This window comes from Mixophyes fleayi, chromosome 11, assembly GCF_038048845.1.
Source record: "Mixophyes fleayi isolate aMixFle1 chromosome 11, aMixFle1.hap1, whole genome shotgun sequence".
NCBI lineage: Eukaryota > Metazoa > Chordata > Amphibia > Anura > Limnodynastidae > Mixophyes > Mixophyes fleayi.
The window spans coordinates 23,122,490-23,136,404 of record NC_134412.1 but is presented as its reverse complement, the minus strand read 5'-3'; the positions used below and the strand labels follow the sequence as shown (position 1 = coordinate 23,136,404).

The window sequence follows — 13,915 nt, the reverse complement described above, 5'->3', positions numbered from 1 at the left end:
TTTTGGTTAAAAATAAGCCTGCCCACAATCGGGTAACACACTTTCTGATGAAACCACACCCACTTTACAATGGGTCTCAGCCCTTTGGGGGGTCTGAAATCACAGCTGTTTGGAGTTTTCCTAAGAGTGCTAATTAGTCATTTGCATTTTAACACATCTGCAATTAACTGTACACTTATTAGACTATTATTTCAAGTGTTTTATGGTTTTAGATCCTTGTTGTTTCAGCTTGCAGCAGGATTGAACGCAATAGATGCAATTCCCCTGTTTATGAACCTATAAAAGATATGATCACTTAATGCCACCTTTTCACAGCAGAAATACTACATTTCAATTTATCTCCTCCAATCGGGCACAAACCACTTTCCAATGGGTGTATTACTTTCCTACTGATTTATTTCAAAACATTTTCTTTTGGTTTTTGTTTTAGCTTTTGCATCTCTTTCCTTAGTTCTTTAAATGTTCCGCCCTGTGGCACAAAATCGCCTTTGCATTATATACAGCTGTTTTTCTGTTTGTGTGTGTTTTTTATCTTGTTTGTTTTTTGTTTTTTTTTGAGACTTTATGCTAGAATTAAAGTTTATACACCACCATGCTACTTTAGGAGTTCAGTGTAGAATAAAATGTGGAATATAGTGTATATTATAATTATCTGATTTTTAAAGCTGCTTTTATTCAACTGTAATTGAGCCTTGACAGTGATACGTTGTTCCTGGTAACGTGCAGGTATATTTTCCTTACCTTCTGATCAACAAGAAGAGATACGCTGGCCTGTACTTCTCCTCCAACCCAGACACCCATGATAAGATGGATTGTAAGGGAATAGAAACTGTGAGGAGGGATAACTGCCCTCTAGTGGCCAATCTCATCAACACTTGTCTGCAGAAGACCCTGATTGACAGGTATGTCAGTGGACTAAATGGAGATAATGGCTAATAGAATGTTAGCTTTACATTTGTATTACTTTATTTTTTTTATTTTTTTTATCTTTTTCTTTATGGTAACTTTTATGATCTAATACCACATGAATATATATTTCCAGGGCTGACCTTTTTCAAACTTTCAATGCAGTTGTCAAGGCCCCTCCTCTTTGAGATCCCCGTTCAGATGAATGATGCATGACAACCCCCCCCTTCTTCCCCTGCAATTCCACCCAAAATGAGTTTGGTCTCCTCCATGCTGTGTACTTTGCAGTACCACGTTCACGTTGGTCCATCAACATTGTTATTAAGGTGGCTGGTACGAAGTCCTAAAACGACTGCATGGATTTCATAGTGTGACAAGTTCTGCATCCCTCTTAGTTGTAGGTTTTTCACACATTGGGGCTTTCCATTATGGCTACCTAGTTATTGGGTGTATTCTACCCCCACATCTATAATCCAGCCTGTGGCACTTATTGGCAGCCTATAATAAAGCACCAAATGTCATTTATACAATTCTGGTCTTGCGCCAATTCACTTTTCTTTTTTCTTCTGTGTGCGTTGACTTTAAGAGATCCAATGGGAGCTGTAGAACACGCCAAAGACGTGATCTCTGACCTGCTCTGTAATCGGATAGACATCTCTCAGCTTGTGATCACCAAGGAGCTGACCCGCACGGCGGACGAGTACGCAGGAAAACAGGCGCACGTGGAGCTGGCCGAGAGGTAGGATCAGGGCCGTTGTGTCTAGTGTTTGGACTAGTGTATGTTAATTGGTGTTGGGGGAGTTCTGCCTGCTGTATGCAAAGCAGCGTTTTTACAATGGGGGGGTATCCAGCCTGCAGGGGGTGGCTCTCGGTGAAGCCTGTGTGTGCTGTTGAAGTTTAGAAGGGTAGGCATCACTCGGCACAGTGTCGGTGACATTCTACAACTCTCTCTCTGTACTAACTAAAGCCCTCCGCATCGACAGGCAGCTCGCTGTTACCCCTCCGCTGGTAACGCAGCCTGCGCGTACTGATCCGTGACAGAGGGGAAACGCAGAAATAACTTGTCCCACCCAGAGTTGCAGCTGTGTCTGCAAACGGTCTGTTGTTGTGGAAGGAGGAGGTGGGGGAGAAGTGTGTGGAAAGAAGCATTACAGAGCATGAGATGAAAATTACATGGACTTCCTGTAACCCATTACATGCTGGCCAGTTATTGCCCAACTCCAGTCTCCTGTACTCAGCAGTTTTCGTGTTTTTTTTTTTTCCCCCTCCTAAGGAACCTGCTTTTCTTAGAATTTCAACCGCTTGCTTCATTAAGAGATCCTAGAATCGCTGCAGTTACCGCCAACTGTTTTCTTTTTTTTCCTTGCTCGACAATGGTTACTTGTGACCCTGACACTTGACTTTCTTTTTAGCTGTATTCACGTATGTTTGTGCCTGTGTGTGATCTAATACAATCCATTAAATAGCACCAGAACCTATTTTAACTGAACCAATATTGGAAATAAGATAGTTTATCGGTGCACTATTAAATCATTGCCGTGTAAATATCATTTGTGCCTACTCGATGTCGCTGGTTTCACATGAAATATTGGTTCAATACACTAAAGTCCGCTTCCGTTGTGTGTAGGACTGTTTAATTCCCAAATTATATGTTGTTTCTTTTTTTAAAAATTTTTTATTTAAAGAGTGTGTAAGCTCTGATGCCCTCCCTACCCTTTGTTTTCATGTCTGCATTTATTTTGTCTACCTTGTATGTCCCTGTTTTCTGTATTTACTGTTTTCCGCACTGTGCGTCGCTGCGGAGCACTCTGGCGCCTCCTTACGAATCTACAATAGTTATGTTCAGTATAGAACCTTTGGCTCTCCAGCTGTTGTGGGACTACAAATCCCATAATGCCTATTAAGGTTCTGCAACAGCTGTTGAGGGGTGGTGTGGCCTGTGCCCATGTATCCGAAAGAAAAAATACAATATAAATATAACTTCTAAATAGGACTTGGTCAGGGCCCTTTCGAAGTTGACGTGTTGACACGGTTAGGATTGGGTGCTGCTGTGTACTAGACTGGACAACATACGGACATTTTAGCGCTTTTTAGGATAAAAAAAAAAAAGGCTATACCAGGGGTAGGCAACCTGCGTCTCTCCAGGTGTTTGTGAAACTACAAGTCCCAGCATGCTTTGCCAGTAGATAACCAGCAGATAGGTGACAAGGCATGCTGGAGTTTGTAGTTTCACAACACCTGGAGAGCCGCAGGTTGCCTACCCCTGCAGTCAGGTAGGGCTGGCTTACTGCTGAAGTAGTGAACAAAATATCCGCCATGTTAGATTTTTGTAAGCCTGGAGGAAAGTCTGTCCTCCGCATGCTGTATAGTCTTGTTGCCATATGTTACCATCCATTTAAGCACAACACTGCTGCTTATAAATATTGAATTTCCCTTGAGTAAAAAGTTGATTTCAGAATAAGTGTGTTTCTCGTGACCGCAGTGTGTGAAAGTCACTGAGGCTGGTACTTGTCTCTCTGCCAGCTCAGAGGTGGTGTAGACTTTCTATGTCCTGTTTATCTCATCCACCCAGCACGGCGCCTCGCCAAGTGACCAGCTCTGCTGTGTGATGCGGGCAGGACGACCAGGGCCACAAGACCAATAGTCTGTAACAAATTGTGACAAAAATATACATACATGGATTTGGTCCTAGACCCCAATCCCTTATTGTATCAGTTTAAATCTACTGTATATGTAGTATTAATAAGATTTATTTTTTATCATTTTATGGCAAATGTTCTCTTTAAGTCGGTAGTAATAGGGATAGTGATAGACATAAAAATAGGGATAGGAATAGACCTAATAATGCTGAAGTCCACCTACTTAAGCCTCACCAACTGCTCATTGTACCCAGCAACTCTTTCTATTAACCCCTTTATCATGTTATGACAGTTTGATCGGAACCTGTACCGTGTACGGATATACACCACTAGGAAAGGTTAATATGTTACCCTACGATCAGGTTATGGGATAATTGTGTTCTACATACTCTTATTAGCCCAGTAAGGATCATTTTGCCTAGTAGAGCTGGGGTCCTGGGGCATTTAAAAACTTGGTAATGTAAGGGTACAGGGTTGGGTGTGAAGGGATCGAAAGAGAATCCAAAACTCTCTGATGCTATTCCTGTCCATCAAGACTACCGCTGACTAAGAACGTGGACCATCTTCCAGTACTGGCGACCTTGGGTGGTTATTACGCCAAGCTAGCGGGGTATCTAGGGTGAGCTCAACTAAAGCAGGGATATTTCATTGCTTGAATTGAGCAGCATCAAGCACATATCAAAATGAATTTTGACCTAAGCTCTTAGTTGGGTTGATCTTGGTATCTGCAGCCAACAGCAGTGAGAACATTGGATAAAACTACTCTGATATGCTGTGTGTGTTTAGTCCCAATGTGCGTTCTTGTTATTTAGCATGGCCAATGTTTATTATGTTGTTTGGTTTCTCTTTTGAATGCTATTAAAGCTCTGTGTGAGCTATTATCTGTAATCGCTGCCGGTATTCGGTGCTGGTTTCCTCTTGGGGAACAGTCGCAGCGAGGCCACTGTTAACTCTCCGAGGCCATCACCGGACCGCTAAACAGCCCTCTCCACTGGATATTGTGAGCATAGTGTGGGTAAAATGTAAACCGATGACTTATAAGTTGTTGGATAAGTCTCTGACCTGCATCTAATAGGAGCAAAATATTTCAATATAATGGGGCACAATTGTATTGTTGGATCATACCCTTCTCATAACAGTGCAAAGTAAGGTTTCAGTAGAAGTGGCTACACTGGTCTAATGACACAGCAGAGTACATGGCGCGCACAGCAGAGTACATGGCGCGCACAAAATCTACTTTTAAAATTCCAGGACTGTGATCTAAGAGACGGTTATTTGCAATTCAGATGATTTTTCTTTGCTTTTTAAAGGTGTTTTATTGTGCTTACACAGCTTGCATCACCCTAGGAACGTGGTCCGTGCACCTTCTTTCCCCCAGACGCTGAGCTAGACTTATTTTCTCCGTTCACATCCTAACTACACTTCCCGTGTAGAGAGAGAGAGAGAAGTTCACCAACTAAACTCATACTGTTATACATCCACTAGAGTCTGTAAGCAAAGAGGGAGGGGGTGACCAAGACCCCTTCAATAAGGCAACAATGAATGGGGCACAGTTCTCCAGTTGCTTAAAACTGCATTTAAAATAAAAAGGAGGGCACGGGGTGGTGAGGATGAAGGAGGGCGTGGGGTGGTGAGGATGAAGGAGGGCACAGTGTGATGACTTGTACTTGTTTTATTTTGTTTTATCTTATTCCTCTTAAAATTAGCTGTAAATTATTCTTTGACAGGAATATAATTGAAAAAAAATATCTAAAAATATTCTTTTCCCTTGGATTTATGTGTATTATTTTTGCAAACCACTTAGTAAGTTTTTCTGTCCTGACCTAAATACTTACTACGTTATTTCGACCTAACTACTTATAAAACGGGACTGCTCTGTAATTATTTTGGGGGGGTGCCTTGAAAAAAAATTATGGTGACTCTAAGGGTACCGCAAACTGAAAACGTTTGGAAACCACTGCATTAGCTCACGAATTGTGAGCAAAGATGTGCAAATAGTGATAACTTTTGATAGGGTTTACTAAATAGACATTGTATAATCGGGAGTGTGTTTCTCCCAATCGTTTTGGCGTTTAGTGGTTTGTTGGTGGTGGTCGTGCTTGGTATGAAGCATTTTTATCATTTTCACTCTTTCAAATCCAGTCTAATCTACCTCTGCTTTGTGTAGAAGATGGATGTTCTGTGCTGTGATTAATATACTGTTTAGTATGTGGCTTTGACGTTCTGGAATATATAAATGACAGATATTACTAGTGTTTAGCTGCTGATGGCTCCTACAGTTAAACGGTGCCTCCCCTCAGACCTGAAGGAAGCCATTTGTTCTTCCTGTACATCATTTTCTTTACACATTGTTGAGCACGAAGTTAAGCACAAGCTGACCAGGTGTCTCTCCCTCCTCCCCATAATGTTTCCCCCCCCCCCCCCCTTCTCAATTTTGTGGTATGGCAAGTACCTTGAGCACCTTTCCTCTCACGCCCACCTCGATTTATTTCTGTGTGGGTGGCGACCATTTAAACCATGATGCTTTGCGCTCTGTTGACTGCATGTAGGAGATGACATAGCCGGGTTCCCCTGAGCATCTGTGTACAGCTTGACGGTTATATAAGCATCAGTTTAAGCAAGTAATATATGCGTCATGGTTCCAAATTTGTTCCATTCTCCCACTAGCCCAAATTTAAATAGTGGGTGACTTGAAGCCAAAATTCAGACATAGCAGCCACACAGCTCCAACAGTCCTAGACCAGCCGTGTTTGCATAAAACTATTTAGCGGCGGAAGTACAAAGGAAATTATTTGCTCTAATTAAAAAGACGAAAAAAAACAGTAGATGCGAACAGAGCGAGATAAATAAGAATACTGCTGTTGCATAAATTCCTCGTTTAAAGGGCAGCTTATTTATTTGTTTAAGTCAGTAACTTTCTTAGCAACTTGCAAAAGTTCTGGACGCTAACATCTCGCCAGCGCTGCACTATTTGGACAGTCCTGTGCTAATGAAATCTGGAATTCTGAACTGATAGACCCTCGATTAAAACTTTTGTATCAAGTTACAGGGGGAGATTCAGTTTAGAAAAAATTACGCACGATGTTCATCCAGAGTGGCCGTATGTGTTTTAGTGAAGTATCTGCTCATTAGAGCTGTGAGCAAAAATGAGCGGATATTTTTATCGTATTAACGGTAAAAATGCGCAGCCACGATTCTCTCAGGAGCATCACGGCTAAGTGGTATTTAGCGATCCAACTGTTGATTACTAGGAGGAATTCAATTCTCCCCGAATTAGCGCGGCGTTAAAGCTATTACCGTTATTACGGTAATTTTAACCCGGCGTTGAAACTACTGCGCTAGCGGTAATTAAGCGTATTACCGTAATAATGCGCAGTCCGCGTTACGTTTACCAGTTACGCGCCCAATTGAATTAACCCCTTAAAGTGTGATTAAGTAGTGGCAGAGGGCCATGGAATAGTTTGAAGTGGCTCATTTTATCTTGTTTGTTTGTTTGTTTGTACAGAATGCGAAAGAGAGACCCCGGAAGTGCCCCCAATTTAGGAGACCGAGTCCCTTATGTGATCATCGGGGCTGCCAAGGGCGTGGCTGCTTATATGAAGTCTGAGGTGAGTGGTATTTATGACATGCTTGTGTGCTTTGGTATAAGTACTATGTCTGTGAGATGCATACAATACTGATTAAATAACCATCTGAAGCACTAATAGGGGGAGATTCAGAACATCGCGGCTGCAGGGTTTTTACAAGAAATCTCTGCTGATTTTTTTCCTCACACCCCATAGAAGTGCTAGGAAAAATCAGCGGAGAATTCACCGTGGTAACAGTAAAAATGCGCAATGCGGCTGATTGAATCTCCCCCATAATGTAGCAAATCTTGGATGATGTTTTAAAGAGTTTCTCCACAGAAAATGTAAAGAGAATAAAAAGAAAAATTTTGTACTGACCATGGGAAATAGATGACCGTGCAGAGCAGCTGCCCCTACAATGCGTTCAAGCGCTAATACCTCATCAGATGCCTGTGATGTCCCTCCATGTAGCTCTGTGAAAGCTGTTTCACCTACAATTTGCTGTCCCACGTTTCTCTTCATTCCCTGGAGAATAGTCTAAGACATGTAGGGGCTGACTGATAATTTTGTAGCTCAAATTGCACCTCGCTGCTTCATGCTTCCAGTAACGTGGCGCAGTGAGGATTGAGGAACTGGACACCAGCTTTTGAGCAGACAGTGGGTGCAGCCAGTGGTGAATACTTAGTTTATTCTTGACCTTTTTTTTTTTTTTTTTTTTTTTTTCTTTCTTCTTCTTCTCCTCTAAAATGCCATCTTGGTTCAAACACCATTTTTTTATGCCCCTCTTCAGGCTGAAGACTCTTAACACCCAGCTTAAGGTGAACGGGTGACATGGAGCGGAATGAGTTGCCCATACCCACACTTGCATGTTTCAATATGGGAAGGACACCAGTGTCCTCTCAGACTTACCATTCAGACCCATCTTTTCAATTTTGTGCTCTCATTTTCAGTCTGGCTCCTACGTGGAGAGTGTTCACAAAGATCATGACTGTTATGGCTGCTCTTTTAGGGTCCAGGGGTAGTGTGACTGTTGCTCCCTACCTGAACGATCTGCTGATCAAGGCACGGTTCTCAACCTTGGCTCAGGTCCGAGAACCGGTACAGAATATGGAATCTCTTGGTTTGATCAGCAATTTCAAAGAATCCACTTCAAAATCTTCCCAGCGGATGATCTGTCCTGGGGCTGCTGTTCGACATCTGAGTAGAGTGTTTTCTTGCCAGAAGACAAGATTGTTTCTTTACAGAGACTAGTAAAGTCTCTGTTTGCTTGCAGAGAGACTTGTGTTCCTTTTGCAGGAAGGTCTTTGAGAAGGTGGTCCTGACCTTTGAGACAGAACAATTAGCACGGTTCCACTTGAGTATTACAGATTGAACTCATGTGGAAAATGTAACTAGTGACACCATCATCTGACCAGATAGTTTGAGACTGGGTTGTCAGTCGCTCCTCTGGTGGCTGAGAGTCAACAGCTTCAGGGGTCTCAATTCAAGTGTGATATGGTGATAATGGCCTTAAGGCTGGAGTGTTTTACACTTTAGTGCCTCTTTTCTCTTTCATCCAGTCTGGGGGACACTGCTTACCATGGGTTGTGGAGGGGAGCTTGGGAGTTGGCACCTAACTAGTTAACTTTAGTACTGCCTACAGACCCCTCCCCTCTACAATCCCACCGCCTCTTCCTTCTCAGTTTTTTTAGGTGCCCAGGAGTTGGGCAGTGTTTTTTAGTACTTAGTGTAAATTTAAAATTTTTTATTTGAGTTTTATTTTTTATTTTTTTTACAGGTGGCAGCGCTGGAGTGGGTTCTACTATAGAAGATTCCCCCCTCATTCATAGGAGGGGGGCGTCGGGTATCTTCCGCTGCGGAGACCTCTGTCCTAGAGGTCTCCACTACTCTGCCACGCTTCAAGCAAGTTTCTTTTTTTTTTAAAAAAATGGATAGCTGCAGAGACAGCAATTACTGAAGGGGGGGGGGGAGCTAAAGCATAGAGTTCCCCCCTCCTTCCAGAGAGAGATGGTCTATCCCAGTCTTCTGGCGCCAAGAGAAACCCGGGAAGAAGTGAACAGAGCTGAGGGAGCAGGCACAGGACACTGCTGTTAGACTTCTCCCCTTTGTGGCCTATGGGCTAAGTATCAGCTTTATTTAAACACATAACTTGTTTTTCTGTGTAATAACTGGGCTAGTAAGGTTTACATTATAGTCTCCTACTTGCCTAAATATTTTATGGTGTTTAACTACTACAAGTACAACTTTTATGATAAGATCAGTTGATTACTTGTTATTTCACAGATTTCAGTCCCACTGACGGAGGAGCCGGCCTGGGTGGCCTCCCTGACACAGTCGGTTTCCTCCCTAGCACAGATGGTTTTTCAATCTAATACTCAGTTGGGCCTCCTTGTTACCACAGGTTCTATTGGAACGTCTATACCAGGACCTTCCTCTTCTCATACAGACCTAGCCCCTGTTCCCACAGAACCGGCATGGTCTACAGCATTTATAAAGGGTTTGGATAAACTAAACCAGTTACTTGAATCCCCAAACATTCCGCCTACTGAAAGAAGGAGGCCTAGATCTGATAATACCCTTTTGATAATACCCATAGACCTTATGGTCCTTTCGGACTCTGAGGAGTTTTCAGAGGAAGAGGGGGAAATTATTTCTGATCCTGACCAGGTTCAACATTTGGGACAGGAAGAGGGCTCTAAAAGCCAATTTATTAATGATTTGGTTTTAGCAGTAAGACAGGCGTTGGACCTCCCAGAACCGGAGGATCCTACTCCTAGAGACAGAAGTCTCTTTAAGAAGGCTTAAAGAAAGGCTATCCTTTTTCCGTGGAACTTAAGGATATTGCAGAAGGAGCCTGGAAACAGCCTGATAAGAGGTTTTCTGTTCCCAAAAGGTTCTCTTCCCTGTACCCATTGCAGGAGGAAGATGTCGTTCGCTGGGAGAGTATTCCAAAAGTGTATATTCCAATAACCCGATTGGCCAATCACACTTTACTCCCAGCTCCAGGTTCTGCATCTCTGCAGGATGTCAAAGTCCGCAGAGTGAAATCCCAGCTGAAATCTTTATTTACGGCTGTGGGTTCTTCCTTTAGGCCCACATTTTCTTCGGCTTGGGTGGCTAGAGCCATGGAAGCATGGGCAGACCAGCTGGCAGAGGCCTTACAGGACTCTGATTTACTTCCCCTGGCTTTGCATTTGAAATGGCTGAAATACTGGGAAGTAGATGCGGAATCAAAAAAAGCCAGTAGAAACAATTCCTTTTTCTGCAGCAGATTTGTTCGGTCCGGAATTTGATACCCTGATCTCCCAGGCAATGGGGGGGCAAAAGTACTTCCTTGCCGGTATTCTCTAGCAGGAGCAGAAACCCTTGGGTTAGCTCCTTTCATCAGCCTTTTCGGGGGACCTCCTTGCCTAGAGGACAGTCCTTTAGAGGCAGACAGCCCAATTCTCGAGGCTCCTCTGCCAGGGGGAGATCCTCGTTTGCAGCTAGACGCCAGGTCTCCAAGACCCAGGAAAAGACTGCGTCCTGACGACCACTCTGTTCTCCTGGCAGGGGTGCAATAAACTTAAGGAAATCCCAGATGGTTTTGTGTCAAAGCATGGTTTCCTAGAGCTCATTATGGACACCAGCCAGCAAAGGATGTTCCTACCTGTCGAGAAGATCAGTTCTATTCAGAGTATTACTACTCAGGTCTTGTCCTCTCCCAGCCCCTCAATGCACTTGTGCATGCGGCTGCTGGGAAAGATGGTGGCCTCCTTTGAGACCATCCCCTTCCGTCGAGCCCATTCTCGATGTCTTCAGTGGGATCTGTGGACGAATGGTCAGGATCCCACCTACGTTTGGATCTCCAGAGAATCTCTCTATCTCAAGGGTGAGAGATTCACTTCAGTGGTGGCTGATTCAGGATCACATGACGGTGGGCAGGTGTTTCGCTCCATGGTCTTGGATCATAGCCACGACGGACGCCAGCCTAAGAGGTTGGGGGTGCGGTAATCCTGCACCTCAGGCTCCAGGGACTTTGGTCGGTTCAGGAATCAGCCCTATCCATAAACGTGCTGGAGTTGAAGGCAATTCTACTGGCCCTCCGGGGGGCCCAGTCCCTCCTCCAGGGCCACCCTGTCGGAGTTCAGTCAGACAATGCCACATATGTCAACAGGCAGGGAAGAACCAGGAGTGCTCAAATTTTGGTTTGGGCAGAACAGGGGGAGTGGTCACTCCATCCGGAGGTTTTCCAGTCCCTGGTTCAGACATAGATCTCAGGGCCTCCAGACACAACAAAAAGGCTCACAGGTTCTGCGCAAGGGCAAGAGACCCCTTAGCGGTGGCAGTGGACGTCATGACGATGTCATGGGAGTCAGGTTGGAATACCTGTTTCCTCCGATCCCCATGCTTCCTCGCGTGCTCAGACGAGTAAGGCAGGGAGGTCTGCCAGTAATTCTAATAGCTCCCTTATGGCCGCGCCGAGTCTTGTACGCGGACATAATCTCTATGGCGGAAGGACAGGGTTTCCGTCTTCCGTCTCGAGACGACCTTCTGCAGGTTCCCTTCCCTTACCAGAATTTACCTCAGCTCAGTTGAACGGCATGGCTGTTTAAGCTAGCCTCTGGAGGGCTAGAAGTTTTTCCTCCAGCATGACGAACACTATGATGCGAGCCAGAAAGCCGGTCTCAGCTCGCACCTATCTCCGGATTTGGAAGGCCTATATCAGATGGTGCGAAAATAGGACATGTCACACGTCCTCCTTTCGTCTTCCTCGTTTCTTGGTTTTTCTTCAAGATGGCCTGGAAGCAGGCCTTCGTTTAGGTTCCCTAGAAGTTCAGGTATCGGCACTTTCAGTCTTTTTTCACCTGAAATGAGCAGATTTGCCAGATATTAGGACTTTCCTTCAGGGAGTCTTGCATATTCAGTCTCCCTATGTTCCGCCTACAGCACCGTGGGATCTCAACCTGGTGCTGGACATGCTTAAAGGGCCTCCCTTTGTGCCATTATTTGTGGCAGATTGAAGTGGCTGACCTGGAAGGTCCTCTTTCTTTTGGCTATTGCATCTGCGCGTAGGGTTTCAGAATTAGGAGCTCTGTCTTGCCGGGAACCATATCTGTTTTTTTCACAAAGGACAGAGCGGTTGAGAACCCTCCCTTTCTTCGTTCCTAGAGAGTTTCGGCTTTCCATCTGAAACAGGAAATTGTAATTACGGTCTTTTCTCCAACTTCCCATTCGGATTCAGAGTCTATGGAAAAGTTAGATGTGGTTAGGGCTCTCCGCGTTTATGTTAAATGAACTTCTCTAATGAGGCATACTGTTTCCTTGTTTGTTCTTTATGATGCTAATAAGAGAGGCTAGCCAGCCTCAAAACAGTCCATTGCAAAATGGATTACGGCTACCATTAGGCAAGCTTACATAAGGCTAACCGTCCGGTGCCAGAGAGACTTACGGCCCATTCTACCAGATCGGTAGGGGTGTCTTGGGCAGCGAGATATGGGGCTTCTGCAGACTAGCTTTGCAGGGCAGCCACATGGTCCTCTGTCCACACCTTTACAAAGGTTTTCCAGTTTAATATATATGCAAATTTCGCTCGTAATGCTTTACAAGCGGGGCTTTCACAGTAGTCCCACCCTTTAGGGGCTGCTTTAGAACGTCCCCATGGTAAGCAGTGTCCCCCAGACTGGATGAAAGAGAAAAGAGGATTTATGTACTTACGTTAAATCCGTTTCTCTGATTCCGTCTGGGGGACACTGCGATCCCTCCCTTCTGCCTTTCCTCTCTATGCTCTTGGTTGATTGAGCTATCTCCTTGGGGCTTTTTAAATAACTGAGGAGGAAGAGGCGGGGGGATTGTAGAGGGGAGGGGTCTGTAGGCAGTACTAAAGTTAACTAGTTAGGTGCCAACTCCCAAGCTCCCCTCCACAACCCATGGTAAGCAGTGTCCCCCAGACGGAATCGGAGAAACGGATTTAACGTAAGTACATAAATCCTCTTTTTTAGGATCTTTGGTCTGGGAATGGTACGATGACACCATCTCTTGCTTATGGGCCCACTCAGTGTCGCAGTATAATACCTCAACCATCAGAGCGGCACCAGAAGCCCCCTTCACATGTGAGAAAACCGCAGAATATTTCAATGGGCGGAACAAAATGTTTTGGCCATTGCAGCGGCTAATCATTCCAGTGGTGCAAATCTAGGAGGCAGATTTCCATCAGCAGTCGTTGTTAGTAGACGCGTTGTCGGCTCCTTTTAAACCATCATCTGATTTACCTGTTCCCTCCATAGCAAGGCTTTCGCGGGTTCTGTCGAGAGCAAGAAGAGGCAGTTTAGGTCATACTGGTGGTTCCGGTTCTCAACAGGCCAAAAAGAATGTGGTGTCTAACAAGTCTTGTCTCAAAAGCAGAGGCCTTTTTCATCACCAAGGTTTAGTGTGGTTGACTTTAACGGTTTTGACTAAATATTACAGCAGAGTGTGGAAGACTTTTATATCTCAGTGTGAAAATTTGTGGCTTTCCTACCTTTCTATTTCGGGTGCCGCATCTACTGCTATTTTTGCAGAAGGATCTGAATGGTGTTTCAGACTTTGCTCGCTGAAAATTCATGTTTTGGCTCACTCTGTATTCAGAGAACACCGGCATGTTTATTGGAAGGGCACATTTTCTTTCATGGGGTTATGCAGCTGCAACCTCCATTCTTTTCTTTTCTCCATTAGTTCCTTGGGATCTCAAACTGGTGTTGACATCCTTAGTGGAGTTAGAGTTCCTGACCTGGACAACACCCTTCTTTTGGCTGTATTCACAGCTAAGCAAGCTAGTTTCTCTGA

The 13,915-nt window shown here is 44.5% G+C and overlaps 1 protein-coding gene across 1 annotated transcript in view; it reads left to right on the top strand.

Annotated features, from left to right (window-relative positions):
* The window catches only part of POLD1 (DNA polymerase delta 1, catalytic subunit), a 64,713-nt gene that overhangs the window by 33,942 nt on the left and 16,856 nt on the right, over positions 1-13,915 (top strand). The window contains exons 20-22 of the mRNA XM_075191494.1: positions 727-902; positions 1,493-1,645; positions 7,051-7,153. Coding sequence (XP_075047595.1) covers positions 727-902; positions 1,493-1,645; positions 7,051-7,153 — 432 coding nt within the window. The remainder of the gene's footprint in view (positions 1-726; positions 903-1,492; positions 1,646-7,050; positions 7,154-13,915) is intronic.